This window comes from Colletes gigas, unplaced genomic scaffold (genome assembly GCF_013123115.1).
Source record: "Colletes gigas isolate AHSC1104 unplaced genomic scaffold, ASM1312311v1 Colletes_gigas_Sc00004, whole genome shotgun sequence".
NCBI lineage: Eukaryota > Metazoa > Arthropoda > Insecta > Hymenoptera > Colletidae > Colletes > Colletes gigas.
In genome coordinates this window covers 10,209,741-10,226,320 of record NW_025106633.1, presented here as the reverse complement: position 1 = coordinate 10,226,320, position 16,580 = coordinate 10,209,741, and the positions used below count along the sequence as shown (strand labels likewise).

Below are 16,580 nucleotides of genomic sequence, written 5' to 3'. Positions count from 1 at the left end.
TATTTTTCGTGTCAATTACGAGAACGTACATTTGAATTTGACTTTACAATAAAAGCGGAACGTTTATATAGAACGTAGGGATGATTATATTACATAGAAAAGTATAAGGTAAAAATATAATAAATATTACAGTATTGGTATAAAATAGTACGCGTTGTTTATTTTCAAGTAAGCCTCCCTATTATATATAATGTAGAACCGGTAACTATTCGATCGCCGTTAACTGAATTTTTTGAGGCATCTTTCTGACTATCAGGGGCATTGTGTACAAAAGCGATGAATCATAGAACGAACCACAGGGATTTGTTTAAGCTCCCCGGTGAGTAATTTACAATATTCGTCACGGGGTCTATAAATTACGTGTATCGATAGAAATTCTACTACCACTATTTGTCAATAAAGTAACGGTATCTGATAACGCACAATTTGCGAGCGAGTGCACGACTCCGCTCGACAACGGTGCATCGCAGAAATTAGACAGATTTGTTTCCTTCTTTGTAAGTATCGCGGGTACGGGTAAATGCAGGTATAAACGAGTTCTCTGGTAACACGACACTCCGCCATATTGCTTCAACGCAAAGATGGTCTATTATACTCTAGTGTGCTCCGTTAACTCCATTGTCACTGTGCGAAAGATTACAAACACCTTTAACATGATATACCGTACTCAGGACAGCGTAAACCTGATTTCGTTTTACGTTCAAAAATAAACGAACATCGCTATCCGATCGTTAATCGAAAATCACTTTTTACGAGAAATCAATCGCAAGGCGAGGAAACAAAAAAAAAGAAACTACCGAGCGTAACGGTAAAAAGAATTTTGTTTTTGTTTCTTTGAGTCAGTCCATTTTCTTACAGTTAAAGCATGATAATCGAGTTCGATCGATCGACTGCTGGTTTCGAACGCGACGAACACAAGAACTGAAATTTCGGTACGTTGGTTCGCAATACTTTGTTCGCCCGTATCTTTATGCAAGAATGCAGAATTAACGATCGTTGGATTTGTTGCATCATCTTTGAGCACTTACTTAACGAACACATACTTGATATATACACCCATAAATAAAACCATCACCTAAATAATTGTTAGGAGTGTGTTGAGATAATATTGAAAACATCTGTTTCGCTTATCTCACACTCATACAAGCTACGCTATTTGCATATTTCCTTCCCTTTTTTTCGTTGGAGATACAAGAGGTGGTTTCGCGCCACGATGTACACATGTACGTACCAAACGATATAATGCCGCGAATTATTTGAAGCAACATTATTCCTATTATTTTAAAGGAGATCACGGTAGCGATATCAACAAATAATGATACGAATAGTTTCCTATTTATAGAATATTACGTCGATCGTTGCGTTTTATATAACGGAACAGAATACTCCCAATTATAATGAAATTGCTTCATACAATTCATATTAAAATAACTTTCGTTTCTAAGTTTTAATAACAAAATGAGACTTCGTTGTGTATGTTAACCAAGCATGTAATATGCTTGGTATTGGAAATTTAACGGAAAGCGTAACATGCACAATTTGTTTATCACCTGAGAGAAACCAAACCATACTCGTTTCAAAAAAAATTAGCGCGAATAAACAATAACCAAGTGTGTTTCGTTGAAAAGAAAAATGCACGTATAATCGAAGGTACACGTATGTACAATATTTCAAAATTACTACGAGCTTATAGGAACCCTGTTGATAATATCGTCAATGAATGAATTATTCTATGCCCGAACTATCAACCGAATATAGAAAATACTCGCATACGTATATACATGTTAAAGGTAAAGTCTAAAAATTTAATCGAAATGAGCGTTTCAAGTTTGTTTTAATGAGATGAAAAGATAATACCGTGGAAATGATACGAATACTACATAATAATACCTTTCGTTGTGTAAATAATCTAATTTTTGTTTAGAAGTGTCGGTAGCTATACACCAACATGATTCGTTCGATTGTGCTCATACGCCTATATGCGAGAACGTACCTATAATTATTTACAAATTAAATGTTTGTTCGCAGACTTTACCTATAACGCATATGATTAAAGTAGTTTGTTTCAACCAGCACAATTATTTACTTCAAAATTGACACAGACGTGGAACTACTATGTCTTCGTTTCAAGAAATACCACATCGCGCCATAATTGAACGACAATTAGGCGCGATGATTAAAATTCATTACGTTACTTGCATACACGTATGTGTACGCACGCGCACATATATTTGTAACGCAAGTAATTCTTAATAATGACAAACGTACATTTACTGATTTACATTTAAAAAATCATGCTGGTTCTTTTATATTCTAATTAATTCATGCTGATATATACACCATAATCAATATACATCAATAATCAGTCGTGTGTACGATTGCGTGGTCGATTGGGACCATTACGTTATCACAAATAAATGCTAAAAATTAAATGTCCTATCAATTGTCTTCTTTGAACTTTAAACGAACGGATCCGATAAATATTGTTAAAATTCACCTATCACTGTTTACAAATTCATCAGAGGCGACCAATGCTTCGACTAAAATAGATAACAAAAAAAGAATGGAAGAATTGATCCCGAATGAGATGAAATCGTTTCGACCATTGTTTAAGACAGAGTGTTACACGTTCGCGATCTCTGACAGCAACAGAGACATCGCAGCCTTGCCGCAGGGCTGGACTCTTCCGATCACCGTTCCTCGACACTTTCGCTACCACCGCTTTCCTGTTGAGGCCTCGCTATCTGGTACGTAATCAGATATTCCGGATATGCTTGTTCGCCTCTGTAGACCACATATTCAGGGAAAACTAAGCCGCCCTGCGATGGCCTACCCATTACACTGTGATGACCCGGTGGTGCATGAGCCATCTTCATTGCCGAGAATTGCAAGAACGACTTACCCAGTGTAACACGGCACAGCAACAAATGTCTACAAATGGCAACACACGTTATATGAAGCATCAAAAATATTAATCGTGAAAAAGCTAAGTCGGATCAAAGTTGGGTGCTAATTGTTCGATAGCTCATGAATTTTACTAATAAGAAAATGTACTTGAACAATTATTATTCAATAATTTAATTATATATAATTACTATATACACTGATTATAATCAGTGGTATTATCAATACGGTATTGTTCCCATTGCTAACAAAGACTGATTCAGATTTGCTTGGTCTACGATCTCACCTGTGGCAGATGTAACAACTTCTATCTTTATGAGCCGGGCATCCAGTACCGCCGCATATGCCGTACACATACTGATTGCTTTTGCTGCTGTGCTCCGCGAAATAAATCCCAGCGCCAAACATGCCCCCAATATACGCGTGCCTCTCGTCGAAGCCTTTCTGAACGATGGCGTTGATAAATGGACTGCCGTGAAACAGCATTCTTTCGTTCGCTTGGGGCAACGTGGAGCCAGGAGTGGTCCTGGAGCCAGTGCTCGGAGAGGAAGGCGCTGCTGCGCCAACTTCCTCTGCGACCTCCTGTCTTCTGTGCGCGTAGCGCTCCCACAGTTTGCGATTTTGCACTTTTTGTATCTATATTTTAGAAAAATTTCAATTAAAAAATGCTAGGTAACTTTTCGTTCGATGCAATAATGGACGTACCCTAACTATATTGTATCGAGAAAATATGCCACCAGAGTGACCATTGTCCCTATGCTGTCTAATGGTACTCTGCATTTCTTCCTCGACGGCTAAAAATTCCTTGTCCTCGGCCAACAGATCCACCAACAATGTTCCAGGCGCAATGGTCAGCTGCCACGGAGTACCGGCAGTCGTGTTGAGAAGTTTCTCCATTCCTTTAATCAATTTGTGTCTATAGCCATACGCGGATACACCGACTTGCTTCAGATCCTCGTGGCCCATCTCTGCCAATATGTCCAGCGTAATTTGTTCGCGTTCGAACAATTCTAACAAGTGTTCTAAGCATAGGCTCTGGAGGAAACCAGCAACGGTCGTGATGTTCGAGCTGTCTTTGGACGAATCTTTAGAATCTCTTTCGGAGCATGTTTCGGACGGCGGCATTGGGCTTAGACAAGAAGACGGTCTTGCAAGTGGCACGCATAACGTCATGGCGGTTCCAGAAGGCATAATGACGGTTTCTTGTGTCAATGGCGGTGGTGGGGTAACTGGAACTATAATGGTATAATGGTTATTCGACAAAAATTCAAGCATTTGTTTTTTATTCTTTAAAATGTAATTACCTGCTACGATACTAGGTGGTCTGCTGTTAATAGTATTATTACCATTACCACTCAAGTTAATGGCAACTCCTACGCCACTGTTACCGGATGTTACCGTTGGTACTACTTGCTGCGAAGCCATAGCATCTTGCAATAAGCATCTTACGTCGTCGGCGCTAGCTAAATCCACAGGAGTTTGACCCTCCTGATTCTTTAAGAAAGGATCCGCTCCGTGTGCCAACAAAAGGGCGCACAGTTGCGTTCTCCCTTTCTGCGCTGCCTCGTGAAGTGGTGTAAAGCCCCATTTGTCAGTCGCATTTACTACAGTATTATATTTAATGAGTAACGCAGCAATATCTAAATGGCCATAACTCGAAGCATTATGCAATGGTATCAATCCTCCTTTATCTTGAGCATTAACATCCGCTCCGCGTTCAAGCAAAAATTCCGCCACTTCCAAATTATTGTACCCAGCTGTGTTAAAATACGATCGGATTAGAACGTACGAAATAGCTTTGAACGTGATAGAAAATCTGAGATAAAGCGATGCAACTTACCAGCCAAGTGTAACGGAGTACTGTTACGACCTTGAGCATCTCTGCAATTGATATTGTCTTGAGTAACGAGTCGCTGCACCCTGGCCAAATTGCCTTTCTTCGCTGCGTCCAGAAGTGCACTGTTTCCACGTAACAGATCCGCCACGTCCTGATCGCCATCTCTCACCAGATCCAACGGGGTTGCTCCGTCCCTGTTCTTTTTCGTAGCGTCTGCACCGTGTCTTAACAGCAACCGAACTATCTCGTATTTTCCTTTAGCAGCAGCCTCGTGAAGCGGCGTGAATTTCCACAAGTCCGCGACATTTACCGACGCACCATGTTTCACTAATAATTCCGTTACCTCGTAATGACCATAAGAGCAGGCATTGTGTAAGGGAACCAGTCCACTAAAAACAGAAAATTAACCTCTTTTATCGACAACAAAGAGTTTCTTTTTCTATGGCGTACTAATCCCGTACAATTACAATAAACCAGGACAAAACGACGAGAAATTTACATGTTCTTACGATCAGTTCATAATTTGATAATACATACTAATAGCTTTTGTATTTGTATTTGGACATAACATCTGCTACTTTTTCAGTGAATCGTCTCCTGTCTTGTACGCTATCAATCGTTTGAGCAATCGGTTATAACTAATTATGTTCTGGTACATTGTCAAATGCAAGAGGAGCTTGCAGAATCACTGGGAGTTACGCAACAAGCAGATTAAAATCCATGGGAATGATTCACAAGCAAGGCAATTGGTTTTTTACACCGAATTGTAACTAGGGATGAGAAATGGATATTCTACGATAATCCCAAGAAGAAATATTACGCTATGCCTGGTCAATCGTTGTCATCGACCTCAACAACAACATCAAAGCCGAATATTCATGGTTCGAAGGTCATGCTGTGTATTTGGTGGGACCAAAAGTGAACTAATTTGTACTCCCAATAATTTTTTAGAATAAACTTACCCTTTATCTTTGGCGTGTACGTCTGCTCCATGTGCCAATAAATATTCGACTACAGGCACTCTGTTAAATCCCGCTGCGAAGTGCAGCGGTGTGGAATGCCGACCATCCAAATCGCGACAATTAACTGCGTGTGGATTTGTTTGTAAAATTCTTTCGACCGCCGCTAAATCGCCAGATTTACTTGCCTCTAACAGCTGCGCTTCCGCGTCGTCTGTCCCGCTCGGTGGATCTGCAAAACAAAAACAAGAAGAGAAAAACATTATTCGGCTAAACAATTATTCTGTGTCTGAGGTAAGTTAGACTTCGAACCTTGTAGTATTTTAAGGACATTTTCTGCAGCTACTTGTGCCGCAGTATAGCCCTGAAGCGATACTATAGACTGATCAACATTGTACGATAACAATATTCTGCAAGCTTGCACATTGTCTTCTCTAACACACCTGTTTATATAATAATAGTTTTAATAAGAAAAACTGTTGATGTTTTCTCGGGAAATAATAATGGAACATTTGGAACGTTTTATACTGTGCACGATACCTGTGTAATACAGTTTGCCCTAATCCGTCTAAAGCATTGATTTTTGCGTTATGTCTAAGCAGCACATCCATTGCATCGTAATGAGAATGATCAGTGGCCAAGTGAAGCGGTGTAAGAAAGTCTTTATTTTTCTCGTTTAAGGCAGCATTTTTTCTAATCAAAGATTCTATTACTTGTTTTCTCTTGGGATAAGGAGATGCAACGGCACAGTGCAGCGGTGTGTCCCCAGTATATGGGTGTTTAAAGTTTACAACTTCTTGGGACAGGTACTTTTTTAATTTAGTAAGATCTGCCTGCCTGCAGGCATCCAAAAGGCAGTGGCCCTTGTATTCGTCTACAATTAAATTGTATCTAACAGAGTCACGTTCTGTGTGTACGTTTAGAAAAACACAATACGATAATAGGTGAACATACATGCTAATCTTTCTTGTAATTCCAATGTCGGGGCCACGTCAATGGCGCTTTTACTGTGGCAGTTTAATTGCGTTGGATCCGCGCCCTCGCTTAAAAGTAACGAGCACACCTCGGCTCTGGATTTACTAGCGGCTTCGTGCAGCGGTGTGAATGCCCACAAGTCGCTTGCATTGACTGCTGCACCGTGTTTCAGAAGTGCTTCGGTCACCTCGAAATGCCCGTACGAACAAGCGTTATGGAGCGGAACCAAACCTCTGTAACATTATCATTGCAAACAAATTACTTTGCGCCACAAAAGACATTTAAATTCATAGTTACACCATGTTGTTCAAATAAAGTATTAAAAAATCTAACAATTCCTATAATTATTGTTAAAGATATTTACCCCTTGTCTTTCGCATGCACGTCAGCTCCATTTTGCAGTAAAATTTGCACCACTCTGGACCTGTTGTATCCAGCAGCCAAATGCAACGGCGTGGATCTCCTACCGTCGCTCGCGTGGCAATTTACATTTAAAGGATTCAGAAGTTGTAGAAGACGTTCCTCGTTTCCGGACCTCGCTGCTTCCAACAACTCATCCTTCATATACTCTCCCGTTAATACTGGTTTAGTTGCAGAATCTGCTAATTCTAGCGCCGTCTTCCCTTCTGTGTTTCGGATATTTGCATCGGCTCCATGCTGCAGAAGCGCGATGCAGACATCTATTTTACCCTACAGAAAATGTGAAATTTAATATAATTGACAAATAGATTGAGAATTAACACGTTAAATAGAATTTGAAAGTACCTTGATCGCAGCTTCGTGTAAGGGAGTGTAATTCCAATTGTCTCTGGTATTCGGATTAGCCCCTGCTTCTAGCAGAAGTCTGACAACGTCAGAATGTCCAAAAGAACAAGCGTTGTGCAGAGGATGCAACCCTCCGTCGTCGCGAGCTTGAATGGATGCTCCGGCAGAAAGTAGATACTCCACTACGTCCCGTCTACCATAACCTGTGTAATAAGAATAAAAGGACACGAATCGGATCAGTAACCAAAAATTTTGGATTATATATTTTGAAATAAATGAAAAGTTTCTTGGATGATATATAATTTAATTAACGATTAACAATTACAATTATAAATGTAATTTCAGAACGTTACTCTCCGAAGACTCTTTAGAACTACTAAAAATATAGCGATTGTTTAATCTTAACAAACTTGCAATCAAGTTGTTCTTAGTAAACGACATGACATATACTAATAAACGTGTTAAAGATTAGGCCAAAGTTTCGACTATTAATTTGTGTATAAATTAATATCACGTAGGACTAAACGGTAAAATACCTTAAGTAGTATGATTGTCGCGAGTCTCCCCCATTTAAATTGCCGAATAACAACATTCGAAACTTGGTTGTCGAACTATTTCACAGTCGCGACGTGACACGGAAACATTGCATTCTCGATCGAAAATTTCGTGTCCGGGCAAAGTATAATCCGTGCATTGTATTTTATTAACGAAAGACAATGGAAAGAGCTGGTATAATAATGAACTTACCAGCTGCAAAATGCAGGGGGGTGGACTTGCGTCCGGCAGTGTCTCGAGCATTGACCGTCTTCGATGTAACCAACGCCTTTACCTTCGCGAGGTCTCCAGTTTTGCACGCCTCGAAGAGCTCCCTCAAAGGATCCGTGTTCCCCGATCCCGACAGGGAATCGGCATTTGTCAACGTTGATCTACGTCCTGCCATTTTACACCGCCATTTTCACGCCACTATCCGACAGATACACTTCACTGGCTCATAGTGTTGAAAGCTTTCACGACGACACCGAGATGAGTTGCTATGGCACAACCCAGTGGCGCCGCCTTCCACCCAGAAACGCTCATTTTTTAAAACTCTATCGCATGAAGCAATTCCATCTGCATCAGAATGTAGAAACACAAACATAAATAACGATACTTATTGAAACCGTTTAACAAATTGTCCACTTATACTCGTTAAATATGTATATTGCATAACCAATGCATATTTTATTTAGATTTTGCATTTATAATTTGTATACAAACATTTTCTTTTTCAATGTCATTTGAAGGAATTTATACGTAAATTACAATTTACGGATAGTAAAAGAGATCGTTCGTGTATACGTTGTTTGAAGTTGCACGATAAATGTAAAATATAGTAAAATATGTCGATCGATGCTTCGTTTTATAAAAATGTGCTTTTACTTATGCAAGCTGTGCCCGCATCGTTCGAATGTAAAAAACAGTTTAAAAAGGTATAACACAATTAAAAGAAAACACTGTTCTCGATAATTACGATCTTGATAAAACTTTTTAGGGAATGTTTAACAAGCCCAATACTTGTGGTTTTATCCATGTTTCTCATTATTTATTGTCTGTACATAATTCAAAGCAATTTAAAAAAATGATCAAGTGGCCAATCATAGAAAAAACTAATGTAAAACGGTATCGCGCGGAAATAAAAGATTATTTAGAAATTTTAGCAGAAGAAAATCCGGATATAAATTTTCCACCGATACTTATGTGCTATTTGGTCCATGCAGGGGGAATAAGGTTGTTAAATATTATGTGGAAAATATCAGTAATTAGTCTGCGTGCCTACATTAGTAGAAAATGTAAATGCTTAAAATTAAAATTATCTACGCCGTTTCCTTACATACCTGTTAACTTTATCTTTTTTTTAGATCATGCAACATTATTACAGGCTCCTAAACCAGGGGACAACTACAATATAACTAAAGCATATTTAACCAAAATAAATCTAAAAAGGAGTATTGCTATTTCAAAGTGTTACGAGAAAACAAAGCTTATTACAAAAGTTTTTAAACTCATTCTGCAGTATAAGTCATTTTTATTATTGTCATACTTGTGTATGAAACATATATTATTTTATACTTTCTATGAAAATTTGTTTTTTTCATTTTTAGAAGCAGAATTGATAATTTAAAAAATATACAAACTGACATCTTCAACACAATGGAAAATATAGAAAAATGTATACACATTGCTCCAGTTAGATCATCGGATAAAACAGAATTAAGAAATACTGAGAATTCAGAAATTATAAATTGTGTGTACAATATAAAATTATTTTAAATTAATAGTAATTTAATCCGAATACTAAATTTTAATTTGTCTAAACTTTTAGCATGGGAAGCAAGTATTAACGAGAGTATTAAATTTATTCAAAAACAAAATGCCGATTTAAATAAAGTGAAAGATCTTAGTAATACATTATGCGATTTAATTTTGAATTTATTTGTTGATTGTACAGTTTTCGATGGTAACAACCTTCCGAATGTAAATACTGAAATACTACCTCTGTGTTTCAATAACAATGTACAGGTATTCAAACTAATATAGAATTATAGATATTATTAATGATTTAATTGACATCTAGTAATGCATTTCATTTAAAGCACGTTAACGATGGATTATACAAGAACGGCTGCTTAATATTTCACACTGTATCGTTGATATTTAACCAAGTATTAAAACACATGAAATGCTACCTAGAAAATGATGTTCCGATAGATATATCAAGCTGCGAATCAACAATTATCGAGCATTGTAAAATAATGAAGTCCGTGGAAGAATCATTTCGGAAACTCATAGTGGAAGTTACCGATACGATATCCGACAAAAAATGTAGTTTACAACGGAAGAGCGTAAACTTTGCTTCAGAAATAAATATTCTTCGTTCTACGAATCTAAAAATAATTTTTAGTCCGTTAAAATTAAACTTGTCTACTAACTTGTACAATAATGTTGAAGAGTTGTACGAAAGATTATACTTTTCTCCGGAAAAAGGTAATATTTATTTCCTCTTAACGTAAGCACAAAGATTAATACTTTTGATTTCACGAACGATCTTTAGGTAAATACAAGCACTTGTTTAAAAGATATCAACATAATACCTCCGATACATCCAAACTGATCAACAGTGATTCAAAATTATGAGGTGCAACTTTAATTTAAAACTAAGCTTTAAAGCGATTACGAAATAAATGTATTTTAAAGTAATTTATATATGTAAGTACATGGTCAGCGAATAAACATTATATTTTCACGATAATGGTCTTATTTTCTTAGACGTTTTTCACGATTATTGATAATCCCAATGTTTGCACTGTTGTAGTATAACCATAATTACATCGAACACATTTAAAAAAATTGCACATATCGTTCACATCAATTACATCACACGGAAGATATATATCGACATGCTTTCGTGGATTCCCTTTTTCAGTAAGATTTGTGTAACCTTGTTCTAATTTATACACTAGACGTACATATAACGAAGTACGTTTAGCTACAACAGCGTTACCAAATGGCAGACCGATGCCCAAAGGAAATTCGTAAAGCTAGCAAACGTAGAAAAGTCTTTCTTTCCTTACATGGTGTACAGGATTGCTATTATTAACAATTTTCCCGGATATTTAAGTAAACATAACCAAAACCATTGGAAACATTAAGCCACAAGTTTCTACTTGTTGCGCAAATAAAACACCAGATGGCGTCATTTAAATTAATAAGTTGTTAATCCACCGAACCGATTATTATTTTGTATTCAATACGTAAAATAGTATTTTAATGTGATCAAGATAAAATACATAAAATACTGTTTATATGTATCAAATATGTTTAATAAATAATAATTTAATTCTTGGATTGATAACATATTTCAAACCCTGACTATCATAAAGCACTTATTGTAATACGTTATTCCATAGCGATACGTACGATACATGCAACTCACATGCGGGTTAGATTTATCAATATTTAGTTTTGTACTGTAATTATACATATTTAGTAAATAATAGTTTAATTCTTGAATTGGTAAACTATTATAAATTTTACACATGGCAGAATTGTTGGTGGAATACTGTTCTTATTTCATGTGCATATGTGCCTGAGTCGAGTGTATCGGAATTTTATTTTGAATATGCGATCGTATGTATCGACAAATAGTAATAATTCAATATTCGAATCGATAAACTATTTACGTATTAGAAAGATTAATTAATATCGTTTGGCGCTTTAACCGCACGATTACTAAAAGTTTCTTGTATCGAAAAGGAGGGAATTGGTATAATAGATTACAAACCATTATGAATGTGTGCGTTGGTGTGTTTTACGAAACAATATCAAAGTTAGTTTCCCTTTACAATTAAATGTGTAAATGTTACGAAAATGTATAATAATGACAGATAAATATTTAGAAATGTAAAACGGAATAAGAAATCGATGTATTGTTATATTATGAAATAATAATTTACCAAGTAAATTAATTTACTATTGTATCGCCGGTAACATATAAATATTCGAAAAGGTTGCAATTAAAAATATTGTAACAGAAAGTTGAAATGGCTACAAAATTAAACAAATACTGTGACAATCAGATAGTTGCACTTCTTAATTCACAATCAGATTCCAATTCCAATGAAGAAGTTAATATGGCTCCAAATAAATTGAAAAGAAGCAAAAGATTGAAATTACGGAATACAGAACACAATACCTCGGACGTGTCTTCGGATATAGAAAACATAGAAGAAGATAGCAATTTACAGAAAGAAAGAGTTCAGCTTAGAATTAAATTAAGACGATCGACAGAACAAAGTTTATATAAAATTGATAAAAGTTTTAATAAATACAAGGGAACCAGTCTTAAATCGAATAATAAATGTCCGAAACAGAAAACCATGAATTATTCCGAAGAAGAAAACAGAAAGGATAGTTCTGGTAATGAAGATAGTTCTGGTGAAAGTAAAGTTAAAGATAAGAATAAATTGGTACAAATTCAAAATGAAAACGAAGTATTGACCAGAACTAGGAATAGAAAACCACCGTTAAGACTCGCTTCGTACCATTGTGGTCCGTTAAACAGAGTTAGAGATACAGATTCCCCAGGAAGTCCTTCGTCGCGAAGGAACAGGAAAAGCGTTAATTACAATGAAGATAAATTATTTATAAATGCTATAATGTCTAATCTAAAAGTAGATGACAAACAAAACACACAGATGAAAACAGAAAACAAAGATGTTTCTACGGACAAAAGTAATTTAGAATCCAGAACAGTGAGGACGAATGTAAGAAGTACGAAACAAAATTGTATTCCTTCCGTTAAAGATGACAAGAATGATTGCAATACAGATTCTGAGATAACTAAAACAAAATCAATAAAAAAATCCAATCAACCAGAAAGTAAAATTGATGATAAGTTGAAAAAGGAGACAGCAAAAGAATCTGATTTATTGGATACACCTATCAGGAAGAATAAACATAAAAGAGTAATTAATATGAAAGGAAATGAAGTTGTTGGTAATAGCACGGATGATGGTAAAATAAAAATTTTGGAAGATACGATTAAACATACTGAAATTCCATCTACGGCTATAAATCTCACACCTGTCAGAACAGATAAGAAAAGGAAGATGAAGCCCGAAGATACACTGCAAAGTGTACATTTTGTTAACAATACCGAAAGTAATAGCAAAGAAGAAGATTTGATAGATATGTATAAACGTACTAAAATTTCATTGTCAAAGAAAAATATTTTAACACCGCAGAGAAGAAATAATGCACAAAAAGATATACAAAAACAGCTAGAAGAAGTTCATTTGAGTACTCCGAAATCTCGTCCCATAAAATGTAGCACTTTAACACCGTCGATGAGAGAAAGACACGGCACTTTAATGAAACCGGCTACACCTTTGCAAGAAGCTAGATCAAGATTACACGTTAGTGCTGTACCAAAGTCTTTGCCTTGCAGAGAGGAGGAATTCAATAATATTTTTACATTTCTCAAAGGAAAACTGGAAGACAAAAGCGGAGGGTATGTTGGAAAAAAGACATTGTTTCCTGTGAAATACAATTAATAACTTGAAACTGTTTGCAGATGTATGTACATAAGTGGAGTGCCTGGGACAGGTAAAACTGCAACTGTAAACGAAGCTGTAAGATGCTTGCAAAAGTTGACAAGTAAAGGACAATTAGATGATTTTAATTATGTCGCGATCAATGGTATGAAATTGACAGAGCCGAGACAGGCTTATGTACAAATTTTGAAACAGCTAGAAGGTAGATCTGCTAGTTGGGAGCAAGCGTATCAAATACTTGAAAAAACATTTCACAGGGCCCACTCTAAGATGACGTTACTCCTAGTAGACGAAGTACTTTTGCTTTTTAATTTCTAAAGCAATTCTATTAACGTGATTGCTTTGTATTGCCGTTTATTAATGTTAATTATTATATTGTAGCTCGACTTTGTATGTACAAAACGCCAAGATGTTGTGTACAATTTATTAGATTGGCCGTCAAAGGCAACAGCACATTTAATCGTTCTTACTATAGCCAATACTATGGATCTACCCGAGAGGGTTTTAATGGGCCGCGTTACATCACGTTTGGGCCTCACCAGATTAACTTTCCAGCCGTACAATTACAAACAGTTACAAGAAATAGTAATGTATAGACTTAGGGACTTTACTGGTTTCAGAAGCGAAGCTATACAACTTGTTGCACGGTATTACAATGGATTTATAATAGTTCTCGATATAATAAAAATCAGTTGTGTTTATAGAATATCTATGCTAACCGTTGCTTTATTATAGAAAAGTTTCTGCTGTATCCGGTGATGCTAGACGAGCTTTGGACATATGCCGTCGTGCTATGGAAATTGCAGAATCCCGAAACGAGCAAACAATATCTCTACAAGACGTAAGCGAAGCTGTATCTGAAATGATCGCATCCGCAAAAGTTCAAGCTATAAAACATTGCTCGAAAATGGAACAAATACTTTTACAAGCTGTATCTGCGGAGGTTACACGAACCTCTATTGAAGAAGTATACTTTTATGACGCGTATAGACAGCTCCAAGCGCTTTGTTCTTTTAACGGTAAGTCTTTTGTTTGTTCGATACGGTAACACCTTGACAATTACGTTTACTTTTTTATGTTACAGGTTTACAGGTACCTGCTGTAACGGAAGTACTTGCTATTTGTGTAAGATTGGGCGCTAGTAGGTTGCTGATATGCGAACATTCGAGAAAGGACATATACCAAAAGATTTTACTGAACGTTTCCACGGACGATATTCATTATGCGATTCAAGAGATCGATTTTATTTCGAAATGATGAATGTAATTCTAATGCATGATCGCGTGTGACTTGACAAGTGCCTTAGTAAAAAATATGATAATTCGGTTTCTATTTTTGTGAATGATATTTGTAAATTAAATTATTTATTAATTAAATTCTATGCTAAAGAAAAAACATTGTTGATATTTTATACGACGTTAAAATAATTATGGTTGGTTGACTTGTAAAATTTAATGATAGACGCGCTGTAGAATTTATTTTCGATCATCTTTCATTTAAAAATTATTTTCACTGATTTTTTAAATTCTAGAGTTAGCCATATAATATTCAGTAATGAATTTTGCAAATGCAATATTAACAGTTATAATTAAGTAAATAAATGATTTAAAAATTATTATTATTTTTATTATTCACGATTAGGTGTTTTCCTCTAAACTGTAAAAGAAGCAAGGAATATTCTTTTAAACTACACAGTGAGCTTAAAATGGTTAAGAACAAACGAGAATTATATAATTCAAGGATCTAACATATGAATTTTCTGTACTATTAATAAACAATCTTCGAACGTATTCTGAATCGAAGCAGTATCTTATTGGACTCGGAATCGTGTTTTATAGTTTTTAAATTTCCCTTTGCTCGTGATAGCTATGGTTAACGAAAACATCGAGGAAACGATACTTGCGCTCCACGGTCAACAAAAGTGGCAGGATATCGCTAATTTAAGTTGTACTTTGAACGAATTTGAAAAATGTAGACTATTTTGGGTACTGCCAACCATTAACGATTTACATTGGATAAAAGAAATAATCGACAAATACAACGTGTTTGGATTAGCAAGTATAGGATGCGGGTGTGGATTGTTCGAGTGGTTGTTTCAAAAATATTCCGGTAAGTTCATTATTACTCTTGCAGTCACTCTTTTCCGATCAAACATTTCGTGTAATTGTACTTTTCGAGAATATTCGCGATTCCTAATTATAAACTTTTCGGATACTATATTTTTAACGTTCGATCGTTCTGTTCAAGGTCTGGACGTTATTGGTATAGAATTAGATCGGTCGTGGTGGTGTAGCAAATATTCTCCACCTTTGTTCTTGGAAAACGTGGCCTTTGTTCGTGAAAATGATACGAAAAATTTTCAAGTATCGGAGAAATACGCCCTTCTCTTTTGTTATTTCAACAATGCATTAGCATTTTGCGATTATATCGAAAGTTATAAAGGAAAGCTTGTTTTTGTCATTGGACCCAAAGAAGGTCAACATCGTTCGACAGATCCAATGCCTTTCGATAATAAATTTTACGTGCACGGCTGGAAGTTATTAAGCAAGAAAAAACTCGATCGATCCAGCGATTATATTACTGTATATGGTAGATGATTGATGTTTACCTTCGACGAATACTTAAACTACAATCACCATGAAAACATTCGAAATATGTTACTCTTACGTGTTAATTTCCACAATTGAAATTAGCTTCGATAATCGACGTTTGGCTATTTGATTATCGAATTGTCATTGGATATTGTGCTATAGTATGTTTCGTCACAGATGACTCTAGAGCGAATCATGCTGAGCAAAAGGCTGTAAAGTTTAAAAGTCCAATTTTGTTCTAAATAGACGGAGACACACGATGCTGCAAATACTTTCTAAGTCAGAATTTCTCGACACGACATTTAAATACCGAAAGATGCGATATTTATTAAATAGCTTCCATTAAATTATCAGAATAAATTTTGATGTCTAACCTATGTCCGACGCGTCGCGTGTATTGCTACAAAACAACAGAACCGTGACAATAATTACAATGTGGCGTGTAAATTTTTGAAAC

General features: G+C 36.0%; 3 protein-coding genes across 6 annotated transcripts; 2 read left to right on the top strand and 1 right to left on the bottom strand.

Annotated features, from left to right (window-relative positions):
- Positions 1 to 703: 703 nt before the first annotated feature.
- On the bottom strand, positions 704 to 11,197 carry LOC122394751 (poly [ADP-ribose] polymerase tankyrase). 4 transcript variants are annotated; one of them, XM_043391854.1, is made up of 13 exons: positions 11,052 to 11,197; positions 8,188 to 8,550; positions 7,441 to 7,643; positions 7,040 to 7,365; positions 6,655 to 6,908; positions 6,241 to 6,574; positions 6,013 to 6,143; positions 5,704 to 5,932; positions 4,745 to 5,130; positions 4,209 to 4,661; positions 3,610 to 4,139; positions 3,191 to 3,540; positions 704 to 2,931 (listed from the first exon to the last, which is right to left on the bottom strand). In XM_043391854.1, exons 2-13 carry the CDS (start codon positions 8,378 to 8,380, stop codon positions 2,691 to 2,693), a joined length of 3,630 nt encoding a protein of 1,209 aa, XP_043247789.1. In that variant the 5' UTR covers positions 8,381 to 8,550; positions 11,052 to 11,197; the 3' UTR covers positions 704 to 2,690. The 4 variants fall into 4 exon arrangements, with proteins under 4 accessions (XP_043247789.1, XP_043247787.1, XP_043247788.1 ...); XM_043391852.1 differs by having other exon boundaries at positions 3,610 to 4,661; XM_043391853.1 differs by lacking the exon at positions 11,052 to 11,197 and adding an exon at positions 10,572 to 10,628 and having other exon boundaries at positions 3,610 to 4,661.
- A 725-nt stretch (positions 11,198 to 11,922) lies between these two features.
- Positions 11,923 to 14,808, top strand: LOC122394755 (origin recognition complex subunit 1). The gene is made up of 5 exons (XM_043391862.1): positions 11,923 to 13,489; positions 13,553 to 13,826; positions 13,914 to 14,179; positions 14,268 to 14,551; positions 14,617 to 14,808. Exons 1-5 carry the CDS (start codon positions 12,021 to 12,023, stop codon positions 14,787 to 14,789), a joined length of 2,466 nt encoding a protein of 821 aa, XP_043247797.1. The 5' UTR covers positions 11,923 to 12,020; the 3' UTR covers positions 14,790 to 14,808.
- Positions 14,809 to 15,400: 592 nt separating this feature from the next.
- LOC122394798 lies at positions 15,401 to 16,556 on the top strand. The gene is made up of 2 exons (XM_043391935.1): positions 15,401 to 15,641; positions 15,780 to 16,556. The coding sequence occupies exons 1-2, from the start codon at positions 15,401 to 15,403 to the stop codon at positions 16,127 to 16,129; spliced, it is 591 nt and encodes a 196-aa protein (XP_043247870.1). The 3' UTR covers positions 16,130 to 16,556.
- The last annotated feature ends 24 nt before the right edge of the window (positions 16,557 to 16,580 follow it).

Excerpts from the sequence above, each read along its gene's own strand:
- LOC122394751 (XM_043391852.1), bottom strand. The coding sequence starts at position 8,380 with ATGGCAGGACGTAGATCAACGTTGACAAATGCCGATTCCCTGTCGGGA. Across the intron at positions 6,909-7,039 it reads GTGCATGCGAAAGACAAGGG|AGGTTTGGTTCCGCTCCATA; the intron begins GTAAATATCTTT and ends ATAATGTTACAG. Across the intron at positions 5,131-5,703 it reads GTACACGCCAAAGATAAAGG|TGGACTGGTTCCCTTACACA; the intron begins GTAAGTTTATTC and ends TTCTGTTTTTAG.
- LOC122394755 (XM_043391862.1), top strand. The coding sequence starts at position 12,021 with ATGGCTACAAAATTAAACAAATACTGTGACAATCAGATAGTTGCACTT. Across the intron at positions 13,827-13,913 it reads CGTTACTCCTAGTAGACGAA|CTCGACTTTGTATGTACAAA; the intron begins GTACTTTTGCTT and ends ATTATATTGTAG. Across the intron at positions 14,180-14,267 it reads GCTATACAACTTGTTGCACG|AAAAGTTTCTGCTGTATCCG; the intron begins GTATTACAATGG and ends GCTTTATTATAG.
- LOC122394798 (XM_043391935.1), top strand. The coding sequence starts at position 15,401 with ATGGTTAACGAAAACATCGAGGAAACGATACTTGCGCTCCACGGTCAA. Across the intron at positions 15,642-15,779 it reads GTTGTTTCAAAAATATTCCG|GTCTGGACGTTATTGGTATA; the intron begins GTAAGTTCATTA and ends GTTCTGTTCAAG.